Raw genomic sequence first — 24,063 nt, 5'->3', positions numbered from 1 at the left:
ATCTAGACAGACTTATGTGCAGTGCTCAGGAGGAGCCAGTGGTCATGGTACATGTAGGTACCACTGACCTAGGGAAAGGTAGGAGAGAGGTCCTGGAGGCCAAATTTAGGCCAGGACCTCCATGGTAGCATTCTTTGAAATGCTCCCAGTTCCACACCCAGGGCCAGTTAAATAGGCAGAGCTGGAGGGTCTCAATGCATGGATGAGACGATAGCATAGTGAGGAGGGGGTTAGATTGATTAGGAACTGGGGAATCCTTTTGGAAAAGGAGGAACCTATACAGGAAGGATGGGCTCCACCTAAACCAAAATAGAGCCAGATGGTTGGCATGTAAAATTAAAAAGGTCATAGAGGAGTTTTAAAACTAAGGGTTGGGGGAAAGCTGACAGATGCGGAGAAGCACATGGTTTGGACAGACACATCCCTTAGGGGAGGGTCTATTAACTGAGATTCTCTATATCTGTGCAGAGTTACAAAAAGATCTCTCAAAACTAGTTGACTCGGCAACAAAATGGCAGATGAAATTCAGTGTTGATAAATGCAAAGTAATGCACATTGGAAAACATAATCCCAACTATATATTCAAAATGATGATTCTAAATTAGCTGTTACCACTCAAGAAAGAGATCTTGGAGTCATTGTGAATAGTTCTCTGAAAATATGTGCTTAATGTGCAGTCAAAAACAAGAACAATATTAAGAACCATTCGGAAAGGGATCGATAAGACAGTAAATATCATGCCACTATATAAATCCATGGTATGCCCACACATTGAATGCTGTGTGAAGTTCTGGTTACCCTATCTCAAAAAAGATGTATTAGAATTGGGGGGAGGGGGGGAATACAGAGAAGGGCAAAAAGATGATTAGGGGTTTGGAACAGATTCCAAATGAGGAGAGGTTTAAAAGACTGGGATTGTTCAGCCTCGCAAAGCGACAACTAAGAGGGCATACGATAGAAGTTTATAAAATCATGATTGGTGTGGAGAAAGTGGATCAGAAAATGTTATTTATCCCTTCATGTAACACGCAAACCAGGAGTCACCCAATGAAATTTATAGGCAGCAGTTTTAAAACAAACATCAGGAAGTACTTCACACAATGCATGGTAAACCTGTGGAACTTGTTGCCAGGGGATGTTGTGAAGGCCGAAAGTATAACTGGGTTCAAACAAGAATTAGGTAAATTCATGGAGGGTAGGTCCATCTCTGGCTATTAGCCAAGATGGCAGAGATGCAACCCTGTGCTCTGGGTGTCTGTAAACCTCTGACTTCCAGAAGCTGGACTGAATGATGGGGTGGATCATGCGATAATTGCCCTATTTGTTCATTCCCTCTGAAGCATCTGGCATTGGCCACTAAGAAGGCAGGACACTGGGCTAGATGGACCATTGGTCTGCCCCAGTATGGCCATTCTTATGTTCTAATTTAGTGGTTTGCTTGGGATTTATTTCAGTGGTTAATATTGAGCTTTTAATTTCTGCAGTGAGCAGCCCTTGTAATCCCTACTAATGGTTCCTTGTCTTTTGATGAGCAAACGTCCAGCAGGCTGATGAATTGGGAGGAGCTGATGCTGACTTGCAGTTCTCCTTAGAAGCCTTTTTCCTTCTTAGGAAAAAATTTGGCAGGGGTACACTTAAGAAAAAACGAGACCTCTTATGACCCCTCGCTCTGCACTGAGGAGTTAACAGAGGGTGTTGTGAGCTGCCAGGTTAACTTTCTGGGCCGGTGTGAAGGCACAGATCTGTGGGAGATTACCCGCTGGAAGTGCTAGGCCAGGGGCGAGCAAACATTTTGGCCTGAGGGCCGCATCGGGTTTTTTAAATTGTATGGAGGGCTGGTTAGGGGAGGGGGTCGTGGCCCGGCCCCCATCTCCTATCTGCCCCCTCCCCGGACTCCTGCCCCATCCAACACCCCCTGTTCCCTGAGGGCCCCTCTGGGACCCCTGCCCCCATCCGCACACACCCCACTCCCTGTCCCCTGACTGCCCCTGGACCCCCGCTGCCCCATCCAACCCCTCCTCTCATTCCTGATGGCCCCCTGGGACCCTGGCCCCCATTCAACCCCCTGTTTTCCCCCCCAACCTCCATCCACACCCCTGTCCCCTGACCACCACCCCGAACTCCCCTGCCCTCTATCCAACCCCCCCTGCTCCCTGCCCCCTTACCGCGCTGCCTGGAGCACCGGTGGCTGGCGGCACTACAGCCGCACTGCCCGGCTGGAGCTGGGCCACGCCGCCGCCACCACCACACAGCCCAGAGACCAGGTCAGGCCTGGCTCTGCAGCTGCGCTGCCCCAGGAGCTCACAGCCCCACCGCCCAGAGCATTGCACCGGCTGCGGGCGAGGGGGGATGGCCGGGGGCGAGCCTCCTGGACCAGGAGCTCTGAGGCTGGGCAGGATGGTCCCGCGGGCCATAGTTTACCCACCCATGTTCTAGGCTGATGCTGTAGCAGAGCGCTTTGCTGGGTGGGGGGTGGGAGGGGTTGCTGGCTCAGCACATCTGGACACAGGTCTCCGACCCAACACCACCAGGCTGAGCAGAAGGCAGAGGCCATGTGTGATCACTGAGCTGAACGTTTCCAAACTTAGGTGGCGAGGAGCCACTCTCCCACATGCTCCCTCATTGCTATAACATCCGATGGCAGTGCTGAGTCTAAAAGCACGGAATACTAGTTTTCAAAAAGTTTTGAAGTTCAGTGTCTTTCCAATACCCTAGAAACTCACAGGCATGGTTTGAAAAAGGCCTCCTGACTTATTAACAGGGCCGGCTCCAGGCACCAGTTTAACAAACAGGTGCTTGGGGCGGCCAAGGGAGAGGGGCGGCACCTGCGGCAATTCGGGGGCAGCAGGTCCCTCACTCCCTCTGGGAGCGAAGCACCTGCCGCTGAACTGCCGCCGCCGATCACGGCTTTTTTTTTGTTTTTTGTTTTTTTGTTTTGCTTGGGACGGCAGAAATGCTGGAGCTGGCCCTGCTTATTAAAAGCAACATAGAGGCGTATACTCTCTGCTTCCCAGATTTGTTAGTCATAAAAGGATGCACCTTCCATTTATGTTCCTTTTCTTTTGCCCTCTGGTGGATTTATGCTATTACTGCAGCCGCAATCTTAATTACCTCATAGCTGGATATTGTGCACTGTTGTGATTTATGATGGCCTGATTCAGGGCACTGGACTGGGAATCAGGAGATCTGAGCCCAACTCTGCAACGCACTGGCTGGGTGACTTTAGGCAAACCCTTCCCTTCCGTGTGCCTCTATTCCCTTTCCAGTCTTTAGAATGTCACCTCTTCAGGTCCAGGACTGTCTTACGTACGTCCCTTAGTCAGTGCAATGGTGCCCTGATATCTGTGGGGTCCCTAGGTGCTACTGTAATGCAAATAATTATTGTGATTTTTACACATTTTTCCCTTACACCATGGAGTGAAAAACCCTATGGTAAATACCAGGTGATGGCATCAACACGCTGTGGGGATGTTCTATTACAGGGGTCAGCAAGCTTTCAGAAGTGGTGTGCTGAGTCTTCATTTATTCCCTCTGATTTAAGGTTTCGCATGCCAGTAATACATTTTAACATTTGTAGAAGGTCTCTTTCTATAAGTCTATAATATATAACTAAACTATTGTTGTATGTAGAGTAAACAAGGTTTTAAAAATGTTTAAGAAGCTTCATTTAAAATTAAATTAAAATGCAGAGCCCCCCGGACCGGTGGCCAGGACCCAGGCAGTGTGAGTGCCACTGAAAATCAGCTCACTTGCCACCTTTGGCATGCGTGCCATAGGTTGTCTACCCCTGTTCTAGTCTGAGTTCAACTGAAGACAGGCCAAATCAGAGCCATTTATCTCCTCCCCCTTACACTCAAATGGTTGTTTGGGTTGCACTAATTCCCGGAAGCTCCAGTCAGGGTTCAGGACACCCTTGTGCTAGGCACTGTACGAATAAATAAGGAAAAGATAATCCCTGCACCAAAGCGTGCTCTTACATATGTGGTAAGAAACAAGTGGACACAACAAAGAGATGAGAAGCACAAGGTAAGAATGAGTCGGTTATGATTAGTGTAACAAGCAATGGTCACAGCACACAAACTTGCCTAGTCATTGTTACAGGAGTGGATTGGAGAAATGAGACTGTTGGCCGCTCAAGGGGCTCGAGGGGACATCAAAGGTCCGTGGCCCGGTGTGCTTAGCACCAATAAAGACACCGAGGGGAGAAAGCAAGCCAAGTTTATTTCAGAGCTCTGAAATGGCACTAGGAGACCAGCATGTCTCAAATCCAGTGCAACAAATACAAACAACTTTTACCTTTTATACCCCAAACTGTTTCTGTGTAAGCCTTTGTCTGGCTATTCCCCCACCCCTCCCTTCCAGACAACTGTTACAATAAGCTTGTGAGAAAACTTTCCCAGTCTCTGCGACCTTGAATTAGACATCTGCAAACTAACTACCCCTGCTCCTTATCTCTATTATTTCTGCTAGTGTGAGTAAAACTGCAGCCATCTGCTAGAAACGCTGACCAATACATTTCTGCTTCAGCCTGCTACAGAGCATGTAAAGCAGTAAACACAGAAGTAGGTGAGAGTTCACAAGATGGAGTTTGGGGGTTCAGATAGGCCCAGAGCAAGAGAGTTTCATCGACACTTTGGTCTTCCGCTCTCCCGAGTTACCTGGTAGCTATGCCTAGTGGACCCCAACAAGACCAAGATCTGAATTATCCTGTGTTTTGGTTTTGCAAAATTGCAAAACTAAACCTGCTTCAGGGTGGGAGATGAACCTATTTCCAATATGGATACTTGATAAACTCGGAGCCCTCTAAACCTTAGTTTACTCTAGAGATTGGTTTGAACTAAAATCCTGGATGAAAACACCTGCAAACTTTGAGGATCACCATTCAGATATCCAAAGATTAACAATTGATATGAGAACAGTCTTAATGGACGGAGCTATTGGTTTGTTCTTGTGAGCAAATCCCAAAGACAGTCTAGCTGCCAATGGGAAAGTAATAGCTATTGCTTTTCCGCTGGTCAGTTTTCATGGCAATGCATAGCCATGAAATCTGACTCTGCAAATCAGAACATTGCTTCAAGTGATATAGACAACTGACTAGTCATGGAGGAAAGGTTGTGGTGGGTTCGGAGGTTTAGTTTTATTTTAATTCAAATATTACCTGAGAAATCTATTGATACAATGTCATTGGAAACACAATATTATTTATGTTCTCTGTATTGCAATACCTAGATCCCCTATCACGGTTTGGCCCCCCCATCGTACTAATCTGTCTGCATGCAATGAGCAGATGGTCGCCATTCCAAAGTGCTTGCAGTTTAAGGGTACGTCTACACTGCAGCTGGGAGGTGTGATTCCCAGCTCGGGGAGACATGCTGGCTACACACGAGCTAGTTCATTAACAATAGTAGGGTGGTCTTGTTGGCACGGGTGGTGGCTCAGGCTAGCTACCTGAGTACGTATGTAGGATCTTGGATGGGATTGTACTCGGGTAGGTGGCTACCCTGAGCCACCACCCATGTGGCCATGACCACGCTGCCATTTTTAGCACGCTAGCTCAAGCAGAGCTAGCGCATGTGCGTCAACCTGAGCTGGGAATTACAGCCTATTGCTTTGTCTTCACCGATCGCTTTTTTTATTCCAGGGTAAAAACGCACTTAACCCGCATTAGCTATAAAACAGAGTGGAGACGAGGCTCTTTAGTTCCGCTGTGAGGTAAACGAGATGAGGTCAAACCCAGGCAGGGGGTTGAATGCTGACCTTGCCTTGCCATATCATGGTAAACCCAGCGCCTTGTCTCCTCTTACCCAGCAAGGTAACTATGGCGTGTTTATCTTTCTTTTAAAATAAAGCACTTTTTCAAGCAGTGAAGACAAAGTATGCAATGACTCTCCTCCCCGTAAGGAGTTATCCAGTACCAAAGACTTTCCAATTCCCCTTCAGCTTGATGGCAGTGACTGTCACCAGACAAATCATTAAGAAGGGAGAAAAAACAAAACTTTATGGAGACGTAGCCTTCATTTCTGTGTGAAGCTTAATGAAAGTAAATTTCCCTTTACAGGTTGAGGCCTGTATGTCACTCTGCCATGTTTGATTTCTATTACATTCTGACACTTGCAGAATTCCTATAACAAATGCATAACTAATGTGACATCCACACACAACATTACATTAGTTCCATATGATCAGTTCTATTCCAATGAAGACCGAGTAAATTCATGTTGCTCTAATGTGAGTCATGATTTAATACCCTAATTTGTAAGTAGTTTCATCTGAATGTAGCATGTAATTTACATCCGCAGTAGCAGCTTAAGACAGACACCAAACAAACGTTTAGTAGTCTGTTACACAATACATAGGATAGTCCACATGTTCCCTATTAAAATTCCGTTGTGTTTGGTGAAATTTTACTCTCCACTTAAACATTTTAAAGAAATATCTTCTAGCATCTGCCACTGTTAAAGAAATCTGGCCTGATTCTCATTTACCCCAAGATACCTTTAACACATATAAAGTTGTTGTAATGACTCCCACTTTAAGGCCACCTTATGCTGCCTGAATTCTGTAAAGGGACCTTAATTAGAGCCCAGAATTTTTCCTCCTCATTTGGGAAGAATTTCCTGTGGTGCAGTTGCTGTTTGTAGACCAGACAGTTGGAAAAGGAGTAATTGTTTAACTCCAGCACATATACATTTCAAAACAATCTCACTCTCTTTACAGAAATAATCTAGTACAAACAAATATGTGAAGAATGTACAGCTGATTAACACCTTGATGGAGCCTACACTTCATTACGTTTTCTCTTTGGCCTAATATTTCATTGAAGGTAATCAGGAAGTGAGCTGAGATTTTAGGTCTAGTGATGATAGCCCCATTTGAGAAGCAGGAATTAAATCAAAGCTTAAAAAATGGAAAAGAATTAAATTGGGGGTAGATTTAAAAAAAACGCATTGCAAACAATGAAGAGTATTGTAAAGTAGTTGTTTTATTAATAATCCTTTCCACCTCCTTTCCTTGATTTTTTTGATGACAAGTCTGGCTGACACTAAAGCAATTGAGTTGCTGTCATGTGCCTTTCTTGATATATGTGTATTAGTCACAGAGCAGTTCCATGTTCTTTAGCATATTTTAGTATATAATTAAAAATGTCTGCTACTAAGCAACAAAGCATGGCAGAGGTTGATCGCATTCTGTCACTAAGGTAGACAGAAGGGGGAAAATAATAATCACATGTTCACCTTCTAATCTTAATTGTACTCTAGCTACTTTGATATGTTGTGATGCACACTATTTCATAAAGACAGAGGTGTAAAGGGAGGGCAAGCAATGTCTGGTGGATCACTACAGGTGATCGCACTGATGGAGTTGATATGGTATCAGTGTCTTAAAATGTCATGCATTTGGGGGCCTGATCCAAAGCCCACTGAAGTCTGTGGGCGTCTTTCCACTGTCTTCAATGAGCACTGGACCAGACCTTATAGGCAGGCTTTTCATTCCTGTGTTTCTGGCATTCTTTAAAAAAAAAAAATTTTTGTAGTTTAATTTCTGAGATATGAAGCACAATTAAGTACCCGACTCCCATTTGGCTCTCAATAGGAGTTGGGTCCCATAATGTCCGTTATGCATCTGAATATCTCCCCCTTCATGTTTAATCCTTACATATCTACTCATTTTGCATCCGCTGTGTAGTGTCTCCTGGCTCACCAACCAGCACAGGTTTTACAGTAGTTTCTTTACCAGACAGCATGAAACACATTGCATACTTTAAAGCTGAGCAATACATTTTATGGTATATAGATATGATTTTCTGTGATGGCATGAGATGTTTTTTATCAACATGAGTTTAGGATGTTCACATTAGTCATAAATGAATTCTATAAATTCATAAAAGCTCAGTATCAGAGCTGATGTCCAATCCCTCTTTGAAGCCAATCATTTGGCAAGATTCTATGACATCCTGTGGCAATGAGTTCCACAGTCTAACAAAACAAGTATTTTCTAATCTGTCAGTCATATATGTTCCAGAAAAAATATTTTACACATTTTCTATGCCAACTTTAGTACTCAGTGCAGACACAGAGACCATGAAACAGAAACGTTCTCATTCAACATACAAACAACCTTGACTCTGCCCCTGGATGTGTTAGTATTTAGGGGCTCAGTCCAAACTCCCAGCAAAGTCACTGGTATTCGTTCTTCTAGCTTAAATGGAAGTTGGCTGGACAAGGCCCTTATCTGCCTCTCAGCCATTATGAATGTGGGCATTTGAGCATAGACATCTATTTATTCTGCAGCCTGAAGTCTGAAGATTTATTGCTACACCATTAGTTCCTGTGTTTATGTAACTGACATACATTTTTTTTGTGATCTAGCCTAAGAATTGTGTTTAATCAGTGTTCACATGACAGCTTTGTCTCTCACAATATTTGTCTAATTAGAGGTATAGAGAACTCCTTTCCTGTGGGAAAAGGTTGCCATTTGGATGTGATTCTCAACTGGTTGCTATTGAGGAACCGGAGAGAGAGATTTGATTGTTAAAGTATCTTTGATTTTGTGCACTGTATGTGGTTTATGAGCAGCTTTGTGCTATCCAAATGAATTAGCAGCTTGAAAGAATGCAGACAGCTGACTTGCTGCTGGGTCACAAGCAGGCCGGGGAGGACTGCGGCAACATGTATGGAAAGGGTCAGCCTGTGGAGAGGCTTTCTCTGATCACAGGATGTGCTTGCGCTGCACATGCAGGGCCGGCTCCAGGGTTTTTGCCGCCCCAAGCTGCGGGGGGGGGGGGGGGGGAAACCCGCGATCACGATCGGCGGCAGCTCCACCGCGCCGCTTTCTTCTTCGGCGGCAATTCGGTGGCAGGTCCTTCCCTCCGAGAGGGACCGAGGGACCCGCCGCCGAAAGAGCCCAACGTGCCGCCCCTTCCCCTTGGCCACCCCAAGCACCTGCTTGCTGGGCTGGTGCCTGGAGCCGGCCCTGTGCACATGTCATAGTTCCATATACACAGAATGAACTCTCCATTATAGGGACGAGTTGAAAGTCCTTGACATGGCAGGTCTCTGGGAAGGTCAGATCCTCTGCAAAAATTCAGCCCTGCCAGTTTCACAGGAGGGGCTGCTCCTGGAGCACAGAAAACACCATGTTTCCCTCTCTGAATGTTCCTAATAATGGGGACATTCTGGATCATTTGGGCCCTTTAGTGGTTACAGGGAACATCCCCTGCTTTTCTAAATGTCTCCGAGGAACAATTAATACCATTGGTAGTGTTAGGAGATGAGTGAATCCTTGGTATGGGGTGAGTTAAATCCTCGTTCAAACCTTTGTATGTACATACCCTTCATTTAACATAGTGGTAAGAGACCGCTAAGGGCCCGCACCTAAAACAAAGCCAGAGTCTGTCCATAAACTAGCACCATGTGGGCATGGTATAGGGGGGTCCATTGGGTAGTGAGACCAGGCATGTGAGAGAACACACAAACTGAGAACAGACAAGGGGTCGGGGGGAGGCAAAAAGCAAGAAAGCCAGGCAGTAGCCTGTGAGCACAGTGTGACCCTGGGTAAGCTAGAGACCCAGTTTTGGGGTCTGTTGGCTTGGGGCTGTAAACGTTAAAAAAAAAAAAAAAAAAAAACCCTTTTTTGTTCTTGGTTCCTTCTGTGTTCAGAGAAGCAGGACTTTGTACGTTCCCTGTAAATCAACAAGATTGCATCCCAGAGAATACCAGATTGCATCAATTTTTACTTCCACCTGGAACCTCCCCTAGGGCCCTGAAATTTGACTCACTGCTCGGGTCAAAAAGGGGCCACCGTAGATTTCCCCTGTTCCATCTTAACGGGGGTGGCCCCAGATAGACTAACTTCCTGACTATCCTCAATTCTGGTGTGTCCCAGACCTCATGGGGACCTGCTGATTGCTCATTTAACATAGTTATTAAGAAAAGAGAGACTGCTCTGAGTACCAATGTCCTCCAGTGCCTCCTGTGTCTTGACCAGGGTGCAGCAATAGCATACAGACAGAGAGGCTGTAAGAATGCAGGAGCCTTAAGCCCTCTTTGTTCAGTGTTTGTACAGTGCCTAGCACAAAGTGGTCCTGTTCTTTAAGTGGGGCTCCTAGGTGCTACTATGATACAAATAAATTAAGACAAGGAGAGGCCAGGCAGCACTTTTGGGTTCCTATCTCATTCAAGTATCAGAGGGGTAACCGTGTTAGTTTGGATCTGTAAAAAGCAACAGAGTCCTGTGGCACCTTTAAGGCTAACAGATGGTTGTATATTCACCCACAAAAGCTTATGCTCCAATACATCTGTTAGTCTTAAAGGTGCCACAGGACTCTCTGTTGCTTTTTATCTCATTCAAGTGAAACACAATGTGCTATACCAAGGGGGACCTTGTTGACTTGGTTTCTCTGCTACGTGCAGAATCAGCAGAGGTGAAATGGATGTGAATATCAAAATTGTGTCATGAAATAGAAGAGCCTGGGCAAGACCTGGATTATTGGGTTTTCTTGTTAATGCTGGCATCCTTTGTGAGAAGCACCTTCCCATGGCTCGAGGATTGCTTCTTTCCAGAGCAGCCTCAGGTCAGAAGCCAGAGGAGAACCTGGTGGGCTGGGCTTTCAGTAGGGGGCAGCGTTGTTCTATTTGCATGTTTTAGGTATCAACGCTTCAAGTGTCAAGGGTCTGAGGGAACTCTGCTGGGTCAGACCTCTCCCCATCCCTCCCACAAACAAAAACCAAGGAGCAGAAAAGCAAAAGCTGAAGTAAGAGTAGGCAGGGGAAGAGGGTACTGCAAAGGCAGCATTTCAAAGGGTGATGTTAGAGTGGCTAAAGACTTCTCCAGGTAGAATGGAAGTATTAGAGAGATATCATTTGTCGATTCCATTTTTCTCTCTCTCACACACACGCGCACACACAGTTTTTCTTTACAAACTGTGTGGTTTAATGTCTTTTATTACTTCAGTAAACAATAAGAAACCAACACACCAGCAAACACTAGTATGGCATCTAAACTGATTGATTCAAAACTCTGTAAATAAAAAAGGATGTTGACTGCATTTCCCTTGCATCCACCTCCAACCAAAAGGCCCATAGCCCTTTATATTTTTCACATTCTTCATGTGATACATAACGTTTTCTGTGACTGTCAAGTTACTGAGATACGATGTTCATGCTATTTGGGGATATTAATCTTGTTTGTTTTTCCCGTTTCTAGTGCTTATTCTTCAGTGATTGTAGTTGCCTTGAATGTGAACATTTTATGAGCTCGAATGAGCCAAATTCATCCCTGGGGTAAGTAAGCATAAAGTAGCCCCCCTTGATTTCAGTGGGAGCTGCTTCTGCATATACCACGTAGACTTGTCTCTACACAATATGAAAGTGAAACAAATTGCACTTATGTGGCACACCCAAGGAATTCTGGACTTGTACAGGTTACACAGGTAAACCACCAACACCCATTTTTTGGCCAACCTAAACCCAATGTGTAACTTACATCACTATCTACATCACAGCGGAATTTGACCAAGTATGTTTTATTGATATATAATTGTAAGTACATACTTCTAGCTAGTTAAGGTAAATGTAATTAATCAGAATCATACAAGTGTTGATAGATAATTTTTTTGAGGCCAGACTGCTGCCAGTTCAGGCTTGCTCACTACTATACACTTTCTAACCTTTTGTTCAGTGTAGTTTCAAAAGTCCCAAGTTGTAGGACTTCCACAGCTACTTAGACTCTACTGTTGCCTGTTACTCATTGAAACAAAGAGATTTTGTAATCTGACACTATATAATGGTTATTGTGTTCAAAATGTATGGCTCTGTACATGATTAGAGTAAAAGCCAATATGTATTTTTGCCTCAAACATTTAAAATGGAAAGTAGCTTAAAAATGCGATCAGTGCTGCATGATGTATCATAGGCATTTTACTTTTCTTTAGCTATTTTACATAGCATATTGTTTTCTGATCAAAGAAATTTACAATACAATAGAAAAGGTTTTTTTTTCTTTTTTGCAAAAGTAACTAGTGCAATCTTATACTATAAAGACTATGTTATAAATAGGAAATGTATTTAGTTGCTACATCATCAAACCCAACTCCTTTTTATATCCCTTAAAGACCTAATACTGCCATCTTAACTCGGGAAACACTTCTATTGACTCCAGATCCATTGGTAGACAATGAAGAGTCAGCCGTCTGCAAGCTCTATTTTAGAACACCCCACAATCTGTACTAGTGTATGGAATAAAGGAAAGGGAATGGAAAATCTGCCATTGACTTCAATGGGAGCAGTGTTGTGCTCAGAATATACTATGCTACATGCATGAGAGAATTCCAGGGACTGATGTTAATTATTTCTTTTGTGCTATCCAGGCGCTGGGAGCTATATGATCAAAATGTGGCCCCTATGAGCTTCTATTACAAATTGTACAAATGTAATAGGCATAACAGATCAGATGCCTAAAAAAACCCAAACCCAACTTTTGTGCTGATTTCATAAGGTCATCTGAAATGGTTCTATTTGAAATCCAGCCCTGCTCACTACATTACAGCTCTGCATGATGCCATCCAAGGGGCAGTATTGCTTCGATCTGATTCTACAGCCTTCAGTGAATCGGAAAGTCCTCTTCCATTGCTGTCTTACATTCGCTGGCCCACAGTTTGTACGCTCTTTCCAGGGTGTCTTCGCTGATATCATTGAATATTTCTGCAAAATAAGATTTTTAGTTAGTAGAAGAAGCTTCGCTGGATGTCCAATTCACTCACAGAAAGTGAGGCAAACTCTCCCTGAGTAGCTTTACAAAGACTTATTCACAGGGCTAGATTCAGAAAGGGACTTGATCACCTAAAGATAGAGTCAGGCCCCTATGTCTAACATTTAGGCACCACTGACATTCACAAAATCACTGGTTAGTGGCTGCCTAACTCCTTCTAGTTACCTGAGTTTCCGCTGGTGGCATGCATAGCACAAAGCTGCCTAAATCCTGATGCAGCCCCCAGAGCTAAGGAGCTGCTCTGATTCCTTACTCCTGCGGGATTATCATACAAGGCGTTCCTCTGCCTAACTCCCCAGCGGGCTCCGATCCTGCAAACGTGCTTTGAGCAGGTCTAATCCTTACGGGAGCCAGCTGCGGGGGCCAACGGGATGGGGATTTTGCAGGCTGCCTGTGTCGATCCATCCCAGAATAGCCAGGAGCCCACTTGGGATGGGGGAGACCCAGACTTGAACCCCTGATTTGGAGCAGCGTCTTGAACCAAGGTCTCCTCCATGCCAGGTGAGTGTCCTAACCACCAGGCTATTGTGGGGTAGGCCTCGCTCTCCATCTCTTCTTTAGAAGCTGTTCTACTTTGTATAAATAGTTAAACATTCATTGAAGCAGGGACATGAACCTGGCTCTTCCAATTTCCTGAGAGTACCTGGGTTATTGGCTATAGTGGGGTTGTCGGGGCGGGTGGGGGAGGCTCTTTCTCTGTGGCTTTTCACGAGAAAGGGCTGACCTGACACAGGCACCTACTCTAGGCTGACCAGATAGCAAGTGTGAAAAATCGGGACAGGAGGTGGGGGGTAATATGTCCCTATGTGAGAAAAAGACCCCAAAATCGGGACTGTCCCTATAAAATCGGGACATCTGGTCATCCTAACCTACTCCAGCGGAGCGTTCAAGGCTGAGAATCCTAGGTGAAGATAGGTGCCTCCCTCCAGTCTCCGCCAGGTGTCCTCAGCCGCTGCCGTCCCCCCACTTGTCTACACCGCTGTTTTTAGCAGTGTAGAGTCTCACTGCCACCCCTCTGCCAGAGTCTTTCCCTGCAGAAAGGAAAGGCTCTGCCGGAGCCTTTCCTTGCTGCAGGGAGCTGCCAGCGCCTTTCCCTGCTGCCTCCCCTCTAGGAGAACTTTTCACCGACACATGGAACTACACACTGCAGTGTGGATGCAGCCTCCCTGTGGTGTTTAGCTACACATACCCAACATGCTGCCCCCAGAGTAGAAATGGTGCCTAAATCTCCTTTGTGAATGAAGCCCACAGAGATTCAACCAGATGGAATTATTACAAACTAGCTGTAGACTGACGTATCACAAGCTGATCCTAGGTGCTGCTTTTTATTCTGAATTTTCGTTCTATTTATATGTGTATCATCACCCTGGGCAGACATTCGTATCACTGAGGATGTATGCTATTTAGTTCTACGTATATTAATTGCATCATATACCAGCTGCCTTTTTCCAAGAGTTACTTCAAAATGTTTTCAAGCACGACAAAAGAATTTTTACTGTTACTACTTTTGTTGTTGTTGTTTAAACAAATCTAGCGCTGTATTTGGATTGTCCTGACATAATACCCAGTATGGCTTATATGTTTGCAAAGTAAATTGGCCAGCCTTAAGGCAATTTATTAGAGCTCAGTCTTTAATTAAGTTCTGGTGGTGAGATGCAGGAGCTGAATTCCCTCTCTGTCCAGGTATAATAAGATGAAAAGGTCAATTAAAGCCCTATATATATAACTGCAAATGGCAGGGCAGGCAGTTGGCATGTTATATTGTGTTCCTTAGTGGTGGTGTAACAAGGATTTTTTTTCCCTTTGGATATTGCCAGGACAAGTAAAAACAAAAAAGTTGACAAAGTTCCAAGAGAAAAGTAATTAATATCCCCAAAAGACTTTACTGTAATAACCTGATCCAAAGCTCCTTGAAGTCAATGGAAAAGCTCCCATTGAATTCAACAAGTATTTGATCCTGCTCTCAGGGCCAGATTTTAAATGGTGATACAGCACCTAAAGATATAGATGACTGCCTAGTGGAATTTCCAAAAGTGCCTCGGCACAATGAGTGTTAGGTGCCTAGGCATTTTTGAAAATCGCACTAAGCAGCCATCTACATCCAAACATCTTTAAAAATCTGGCCATTAGTGAGTGTGTCTGGGAGTTGCTCTTGTATATGTGAATGGGTGTGAAAATTCCCCCTTTCCCTTGGTTAATGTCTGTTCCTTTAGAAGCTATGTTGCAGTACCTGCCATTCCAAGTCCAGTTGGGAGAGGCATTCTCATCTGGCCTCCACAGTGTTTCAACCTTTCCACCAAGGCCTTCTTTATTAGATACATGTTGCAGTCTTCATGCCACACCGGGAGCTCCAAACCCTTCATGCACTGAATGATGTCGGCTTTTTCCTCCGTAGTTAAAAGCCCCCTTTCATAGGCCACGTAAGTCATGAATGCCATGTCTATGTTTACTGCTTCTCCATGCATCAGTGATGGCAAAACTTTCTGAAATGAAAGTAAAATTAGCTTTCCCCCCCCTTACAGTAACTAGTCCGGGTTTTCTTAATTAATCTGAGTTTGTAGATGAAAATTAGTATATGGCTCTCAGTAGTAGAACTAGAGATTTGCTGAATCTCAGCATCCTTTTTATTTCTGGGGAGTGGGGAAAATATTTTCCACATGATTAATGGTACATAAAATCTCCCACAGAGAGCTTGATTTTTGCTCCTCTTGAAGGCAAGGGCTGAACTTTGAATGAGAGGGAGGGAAGATTACTGACTGGCAAACATCTCACTTTAACCTTTTCACAGGGACTGAGTCTGTTCGTCCCCATGCCCCACTTCTGAACAGTAGTTTATCGCAGCAGTAGGGTCTGGAATCTTAAAACCCTGCAATATTTGGATAGTTATAGCTGAGATTATTGCTGCTATTTATATTACACTAATGCCTAGATATGCGTGCTCCTTTGTGCCTCTGTACAAATGGGACAATCACTGGCTCAACATTTCTAACAATCAAAATAGATAACATAGACAAAGTTGGCAGGGAAACGGAGGCGCACACAGACGGGACATGACTTGCCCACTGTTGTACATCAGATAGAGCTTGGACTAGACCCCAAGTCTCCTGACTCCCAGGCCAGTGCACTATCAACTGGGCAATGCTGCCTCACAAGTATAATACAAACCAAAACCTTCCAAGAACATTTTTACTATGATTAAAAACCTGTTGCTTTTTTCGAACAGGACATTGCAAAATAAAATTTGTGACTTACCATTTCAAGTTCTGGGCTTATAAGGTGACCAAAATCAACCAATCTGTCCAGGTCATCCTCCCAGAGGTTGGGTGCAAGCTCTTCCAGCATTGTTTCTATCGCAAGTCTGGTTGTCTTTAGTGCAGCATCACCACGATTGACCAAACCGTTGTGAGACTGGAACTTTGTGTCCAGCATGTATTTTCCATGGCTCTTGAGTAGATCAAAGAGCCCTTTGTGTTTCATGAGCGCCATCTTGAATAAAGAATGGAAAGAAGTACTTTAAAAAGATGAATTTTTATATAAGCCAATAATACACTGTAGGAAAAGTACATATTGAAATGCATACAACTAGTACTATATTATCCTAGAGCATGCATGTCAATAAAGGTTGGATTACTGGTTGCTCCTGGACCTCACCAGGATAATCCAGGCTCACCCCCCTCCCCCCAGGATTTTTTGTAAAGAGAATTGAGTGAATGGGTGTGTAGGGTGATATCGTGGGCTTGGGGTTTTGGAAGGGTTTTTAGTTTTGTGGGCAGCCATTCAAATTGCATAGGTTTTACTAATATCGCATGCATGCATTCAGGATGGATGGATTTTTAATGCATTTAAATACTTCTTAAATTGACACATTAATCCTACTTTGCACTACATGACATCGATAGATCTCAAAACTGTTTGCATATGTAAATTTAAGGGAATAACTATAGATTTACAATGAGAGCAGAATTTGGCCCAGAAAGATTGATAATACCATTGGTCAACCAATTTCAACATACACTTTCAACATTTGAGGTATGTATAAATGGCCTTGTAGAACATGTCTTTGGCTAAAAATTTAACTACCGTAACTTCCCTGTTCTTCCCCCACTCTGAAAAAACTAAAGTTTATCTTTACTCTTATTGGATGGTGATCCAAAGTACATAGAAGTAAATAGACTCCCATAGATTTGAATAAGTTTTGGATCAGGTCCATTATGAAAGAGTTTTCTTCCATCTGTTTGCTCTACGGTTGACATCTGGCTTTGTTATATGTTGTGTGTATCTTAAAAAATTACCAGGGGTCCCTAGAGGCTGGGCTAGGCACACTTTTAGATTCTTAGAAGCCAAACAACTATAAACTATGTGGGTGGGCATGATTAATAAATAATGAGATTTGGTTGTCCAACTTCTCTAGGTGGCCTTGAAAAGCCCACCCTTTGGATGTATAAAACATCTTACACAAAGCCCTAGGCTCTCACACACATTAAACTTTTTATTAATAATGAATATAGCAAAAGTACATCTGTATTCCAAAAAATGGTACCTTCAAAATTTCACCAAGACCGTTGGAGATGTGTCGTCGGGGAATAGTTTGGATGAAGGATCTGTCCAGAAAAGTAGCTACAGGAGGCGTGTAGCCTCCAAGCTTGTTTTTGCACTGAAGGAAATTTACACCGTTCTTTGCTCCCACACTGGCATCAACATAAGCCAAGAGGGTTGTTGGGACACGAATATAAGGGGTGCGTCTTCTATAAAGTGATGCTGCAAGGCCTACGATATCAAGGCAAACCCCTCCTCCAATTGCTATAATGGGCTCTTTACGCCTGTCGATGCCGAAGTTGTGAACTTCTTCCAAGATGTTGAGGACCAGATCCATAGATTTGGTTTCTTCAGTGGTGGGCAGGGAGAGGATTTTATAATGAACATTATTGGCTTCAAAGTACTTTCTCACTTTTGAGCCATAATATTCATCGACAATCTGATCAATTACAATAAAACGCCTCTGTTCTCTTTCTCTGTTAATGGCCATCTCTAATTGCTGAGGATCTATGATGTGCCCAAAAAGGAGTGTACTGTTGGCAGGATCCAGAAGACTGCATGTTTCCACCACTTTGTAGCAGAAAGAGATAGGAGCTTCAATTGTCCAGGAAATCCCAATATCTGACACACTTTTGCCTCTGTCAGGGACCACAAAACATGGTGTGAGATCAATACACTAGGTACCTTCTACGTCAAAAAGAATTTACAAATGAAGCAGCTAGCTTACGGATTGAAATACGCAATCTCTCATTAAAGTCTACTACTACACCAGAAAATAGTAGGGTTTCAAATATTGTACTGATCTTTAAAATAGGCAATAGGGGGGATTCTGGGAATTGTAGAGTAGTTGGCCTTGCTTCAGCACCAGGAAAATTGGCTGATGTGATAATTAAAAATTGAATGAGTAAACACGTAGGTGGATGATGATACAACAAAGACTAATTAGTATGGCATCTGTAAAGGCAAATTGCTCCTCTCAGATTCACTAATTTGTCTATAAGATAGTGGAGATGAGTGCTCTAATTTATTTAGACTTTCAGGAAAACCTATTACATGTGGCTATGAAAGAGAGATCAATGTCCAACATGGCAAAATTTTAACAACGAGTTACCCAAGGTTCTGTATTAAGACTGATGTTCCATATACATTTTTTAAATGAACTTGGAAGGGCAGGGAGTGAGAAGTGCTGAGACAAAACTTACAGATGACACAATTATTGATGTTAGTCAAGACTAGGGAAGATTGTGAGGCGTTTCTTCAGAGGGACCTAGCAAAGCTGTCTAGCGAGCTGGTGGGAAAGTGGGGAGGCAGGGACAATGCGTGGTGATTAGGAGCTCTAGCCCACCTAGAGGCCCTGCCCAGAGGCACCGCCCCTTCCCTGTCCCTTCCCCAAAGACCCGCCTCCCACTCACTACATTCCCCCTCTCTCAGTGGCTCACTCTCCCCCACCCTCACTCACTTTCACTGGTCTGGGGAGGGGGTTGGGGTGCAGCAGGGGGTGAGGGCTCTTACTGGGGGTGTGAGCTCTGGGGTGGGGCCAGAAATTAGAGGTTCAGGGTGCAGGAGGGGGCTCCAAGCTGGGGCAGGGAGTTGGGGTGCAGGAGGGGGTGAGGGCTCCTGCTGGGGGTGCAGACTCTGGGGTGGGGCTAGGGATGAGGGGTTTGGGGTGCAGGAGGTGGCTCCAGGCTGGGGGGTGGGGGCTATGGGTTGAGGCAGGGGGTTGGGGTGCGGGAGGGGTGAGTGCTCTGGGCTGGGGATGCTGGCTCTGGGGTGGGGCTGGGGATGAGGGGTTCAGGGTGTGGGAGGGGGCTCTGGGTTGGGGCAGGGGATTAGGGTGCAGGGGGGTGAGGGATCTGGGCTGGGGATGAGGGGTTTGGGGTGCAGGAGGGGGCTCTGGCTGTGGAGGGGGCTCAGGGCTGGAACAGGGGGTTGGGGCATGGGCTTACCTTGGGCGGCTCCTGGTCAGTGGCTCAGCCGGGGCATTAAGGCAGGCTGCCTGCCTCTTCTGGCACCCAGTGGCGCCGGAACATTTTTAGTAGTGGGTGTGTGAAAGCCAGCCCCCTCCCCCTTGTCCACCCCCTCCCCGGAGCCTGGGAGCAAGGCTGTGTCTCTGGGAGTGGGGGATCCAGACAGGGATAAGGGGGGCAAGACCACAGCTGGTGGTGCTGACCAGAGCCACCAGGGTCCCTTTTCGACCGGGTGTTCCGGTTGAAAACCGTACACCTGGTCACCCTAAGCCCACCATATAGTTGCCCCCAATAGGTCACGGGAGATGCTGAAGGAACTGAGACCAGGACCTGACACTTAGAGCATGAGCAGGTGTGGGAAGGGGCCCTGCCTTGGTGGGGAGATTGGGGTGAGACTGGAATCCATCCCCCAACTGGAACAGGGGCTCCTCCACCCGCCCCCACCCTTTCTCACTCCTGCTTGTGCTCCAAGCAGTGGATCCTGGTCTCTGCTCCTGCTGTGTCTTCCCTGGGGCTGCCGTGGGGCAGGCCCAGGCTCCTAAATGCCACTCGTTGTCAGCCCTGACCCCTTCTCCCCACTAGCCCACCAGACCAGAAGCAGCATAGTGGCCCGGCTTGGAGCTGAACCAGATGGCCAGTGCCACATGGTGAGACACATCACACCCCTTCCCCCACGCCTGCAAGCAGCTGAATTAGCTCAATACCAGGATTTTTCCAACAACGGGGATGCAGAGGTAGGCGTGCCCACTTCCGCCTCCCCACTGTTGGAAGAATCATGATATTGGGCTAATTTCATGATTTCAATGGAGTCCGTGAAATCATGATCTTCACCGGGCCTTATTTCTAATGTTTGCGAAGGGATCCTCTTAGAGGCAACACATAGTTGCGCTGTGCTTTCTCAGAGCTTGTGGTAACTCCAAAACTGAACACTCTGTCTTTAAGCCAGCCAAGTCCTTCCACGTTTAAGCAATTCTGCAGCTGAAATAGCGTTCTTACTTCTGCAACTCAGGTCCATATTCTGGCCCTAATCCCAGTCCTGTATTCTGTAATAGTAGTTTAGATCTACTGTGGAGCTTCTTGTTTTCCCTTTTGAGATAGAACTTGCCTTTCTGGGATGAAATAGCAGAGCTTTCCCAGTAGAGGTCAGTCTGCCATAGCCTATACTTGGTGATTTTTCAGGACAGAGGTCAAAACTTTTTTGCCTTAATCAAGCCTTTAGGGTTGGAAAAATTGAATTCAGGTCAAAGTCAGTGACCAGTCTCAGGTAGAAAAAGGACATTTTCATTTTCAAATAAGTCAGAATAGTTTTGACCGTTTCGAAATGAAATGATTTGACTTTTCGTTTCATAGTGACATTGGGTTTAGAAACTTAGTTGGATGCATTTTTTTAAAAATTTCATTTTGGGTTGGAAAAAACCCTGGAAATGGAACGAAATGAAAATCTGAAAAAAACTCTTTTAGGGTTTTATATTTAGTTTCATTTCAGGTGTTGTTTTTATCAGAAACAGTTTCTTCCCCCCTGTCCCCCCCATCTTGTCATTTCAGCAAGAAAACCAAAAAAAAACAACAACCCCAGGTTTGGTTTGAAACTAACCACATTTTTCCTCCCAGGTTTTTTGATTTGGCGCCCGAAGAGAAAAATCAGTCACTTGTATTATTCAGAGGCCTATGAAAGCAAACAGCTGCCTGGTGGGATTTTCAAAGGGTACGTCTACACAGCAAAAAAAAAACCCCGTGGCAGCGAGTCTCAGAGCTCAGGTCAACTGACTTGGTCTCATGCTAGGGGGCTAAAAATAGCAGTGTAAATGGTGGGGCTAAGACTGGAGCCCAAGGTCTAAAACCTGGTCTGTGTGTGGGGGAGGGGAGGGGGGTAGGTCTCTGAGCCCCGCAAGCCTCAGTCAACTGACCTGAGCTCTGAGTCTCGCTCCTGCAGTCTGTGTAGACGTACCCAAAAACACCTACACCCAGATCATCATATGTATTTAGGCACCTGCCTCCCACTGCAGTCAATGGGAGGTAGGTGCCTAAATACCTTTGGCAATCTGCCTAACTTCCACTGAAATCAATGGACATTAGGTACCTACCTGCTTTTCCTACTAGGCACCTATCTGCCTCTTTAGGGATGTAAATGCCAGTAAAAATCTGGCCCTAAGTGACTTAGGGACTTTTGAAAATTGTACTCATGATTTTTATGCTTTTCAGAGGCTGTTATTCTGTCGTTGTTTAAGCTAATACAGTAAAAAAATTATATGAATATAAAATAAGCTCAATCAAATAAATAATTTTCAGAGAAGATTATTACTGTGTGCTTTATTTTTGAAACGTTGGCCACTAAAGAGAGGGTGTGGTTCTGAATGTTAATTACAGTACAGGAATCTGTTTTAGATGTCAGAGGTAACTTTGGCCACATGGCAGATGGGCAGGTGAGGATACAGCCTGGTCTGAGTTGCAGAATGCCTATGAAGTAGAGCCCAAACCTGCCATTTGCTAATGGATATTTTACATGAGCAATTTTTTTGCGGACTGGGCCCTAAGTCAATGAATTATGTTATTGACTAAGGACCCTATCCTGAAATGAGCTCTGCGCAAGCAGACCTCTGTGCCTGGATAGAGCCCCACTGAATTCAATCCCGATCTGCCTACGCAGTGTCTGCTGCAGAAGTGGCACCTTATTTTACCTGTTCCTGCTGAAGCCAACGGCAAAACTCCTATCAAATTTATTGAGAGAAGGATCGGACCCAGTGATAATAGAATAAAGACACTGCAAATATTGGAAAACTTCTGATGTGCAAAAAACAAACAAAGCCCCACATTTGTGAGTATTCCATTAATATTTAATAGCAAAAGGAGTCTCTGTATTCTATTGAAAGGGGATCCTCCTGCAATCCAAGGTTAATTAAGGAGGGAGACATTCCTGCAGAGAGCCGTGTTTGGCCTTAAGGGAAAACATTCACCCATCTGTGACCCTTTTCTGACCTTGCCACAGATAGAGAACTTCCCCTAAAGTTTATGACAGCTGCATTCTGCTTTTTGATCATGTCAGTGATTTTTAGTATCTTTGTATTTGTTTTTCCAAGCTATGTATTTCATTACCCGAATCTGTAAATGTCTGTTACACCCCCCCTTTTATATACAATGATTTTGAATATGCACTGAATGAACCCAGTTGCAAAAATCCCCACATTCCTCTAAATACTCCTCAAACATTTTAAGAAAGCTTCCAAGCTTTATTTGATAAATACACAAAAGTGTGAAAAAATCAGAGTGGGGGATAATGATCTCTCTTTCAACTCACTCCATTTATGCCAAGGTGTATGGCGAACACATGATTTGTGTGGCAGTAGTGGCACACAAAAAGATGGGTTGAGAAATATGTTTGAGCCTTTACTTGGAATGTCTGCTTTTTGGTGGGTTTCGGTCACATTCAACACAGCGACATTAGATAACATTTTTCAGTTGTACAAGCCTAACATATCTCTAAATTTCCCCCATCTGAAAGGTAATATAACATGACTAACCCAAGCCAGATTGATGGCAAGCTCGTCATCAGATTTTATCAAGTACTCCTAGCGCAAGCTTTTATACTTACATTTTAGCCTGTGAGATGGTTATCTTATCCTCGGAGTTGCATATGGCATCCCCCTTCTTGATGCAACACCAAGTGCTCTTGACCCGCACCAGCTGAAAATCAGTCTGTCTGGGATTCTCAGGCATGACTGTTGTGGCCTTTTTGGCTAAGATCTCTTCAGACACCGGCATCTTTCCAGCAGATGAAATCTCTATCTTGAGAGATCTCACCTAAGTGAGTGCCTTCCAGCCACTTTTAAAGGCTCCAGTTTGACCATATTTTGGAAGAGGAGGTCCTGTCTACTCCTCACCTGTTGGTACTGTGTGTGTGGGTGGGTGGAGGAAATTATAAAACTAGTATTATCTAATCTGAGGACACGAGTCAGAGGTGTACAACTCACCCAGAGACACATGTAGGACCCAAGCTAGCGTTGTATAATTGGTTAGTTTTATAACGCTTAGGAAATACAATACAAATCCATAAATTAGCTTCTCACATGATGCCCTGCAGTGAAATGGGTGTTATGAAAGACAAATAATTTATATGAAACATCAATGCCATTTCAAGAATTCCTTTGTTGGGCAGGACCTTTGATTTATCTAACTGCTAGCCCCACTCTGTGTGCAAGAGGCAAAGAGGGAACACAAGCAGCAGTGGTGGGGAGATTTGTGCAGGCTATGTAGGCCCCCTGGGAGTTTTCCTTCCTGTGTTCCACTGGAAACACAAGGGGACAATCAAAATAATACCCTTTAATGCTAACAAATCACAGTTGCCCATTGTGTGGTTATTGTGAGATCATCCAAGATGTGATCCGGGCCAATCCCAATTTTCCATGGACCCTGTGAAGCATTGTTGTTATGGTGACATTACATCAAAATGAGCGGTGGCCTCAAACCATAGGATTTGGGTTTGCATCTAGCTCAGGGCATTCAGAGCCGGGGTTTTGGTTCAGCGTTCGCCTAGGTGCTGTGACGGGCATGCTGTATAACAAAAGCAGCACCTGAATACATGTAGATAGCTGTTGTATATAAAGAGAGCCATCCCTTGGCATGTAAATACGAGGTATATTGTATTGTTTATAATCTGCAGGTTCAATAAAGTTATTGTGCACTGCAAATGGCTTCTTCTGCGTAGTTCCTTGCATTGAACTTTTTACAGTTGTGATGTGATGTTCTGATCCAACGGTGTGATGTGACGTGAACAAATTAGCAAAGGAGGAGGTTG

The 24,063-nt window shown here is 44.6% G+C and overlaps 1 protein-coding gene across 1 annotated transcript; it reads right to left on the bottom strand.

The window, feature by feature from the left end:
- Nucleotides 1-12,600: 12,600 nt before the first annotated feature.
- LOC135881611 (2-epi-5-epi-valiolone synthase-like) lies at nt 12,601-23,030 on the bottom strand. Its single transcript, XM_065408268.1, has 5 exons — nt 22,861-23,030; nt 17,309-17,942; nt 16,021-16,254; nt 14,999-15,251; nt 12,601-12,701 (listed from the first exon to the last, which is right to left on the bottom strand). The coding sequence occupies exons 1-5, from the start codon at nt 23,028-23,030 to the stop codon at nt 12,601-12,603; spliced, it is 1,392 nt and encodes a 463-aa protein (XP_065264340.1).
- Between the last annotated feature and the right edge of the window lie 1,033 nt (nt 23,031-24,063).

This window comes from Emys orbicularis, chromosome 7 (genome assembly GCF_028017835.1).
Source record: "Emys orbicularis isolate rEmyOrb1 chromosome 7, rEmyOrb1.hap1, whole genome shotgun sequence".
NCBI classification, from domain to species: domain Eukaryota; kingdom Metazoa; phylum Chordata; order Testudines; family Emydidae; genus Emys; species Emys orbicularis.
Note: the sequence above shows the minus strand (reverse complement) of the source record. Positions and strands in the feature narration are given on the sequence as shown.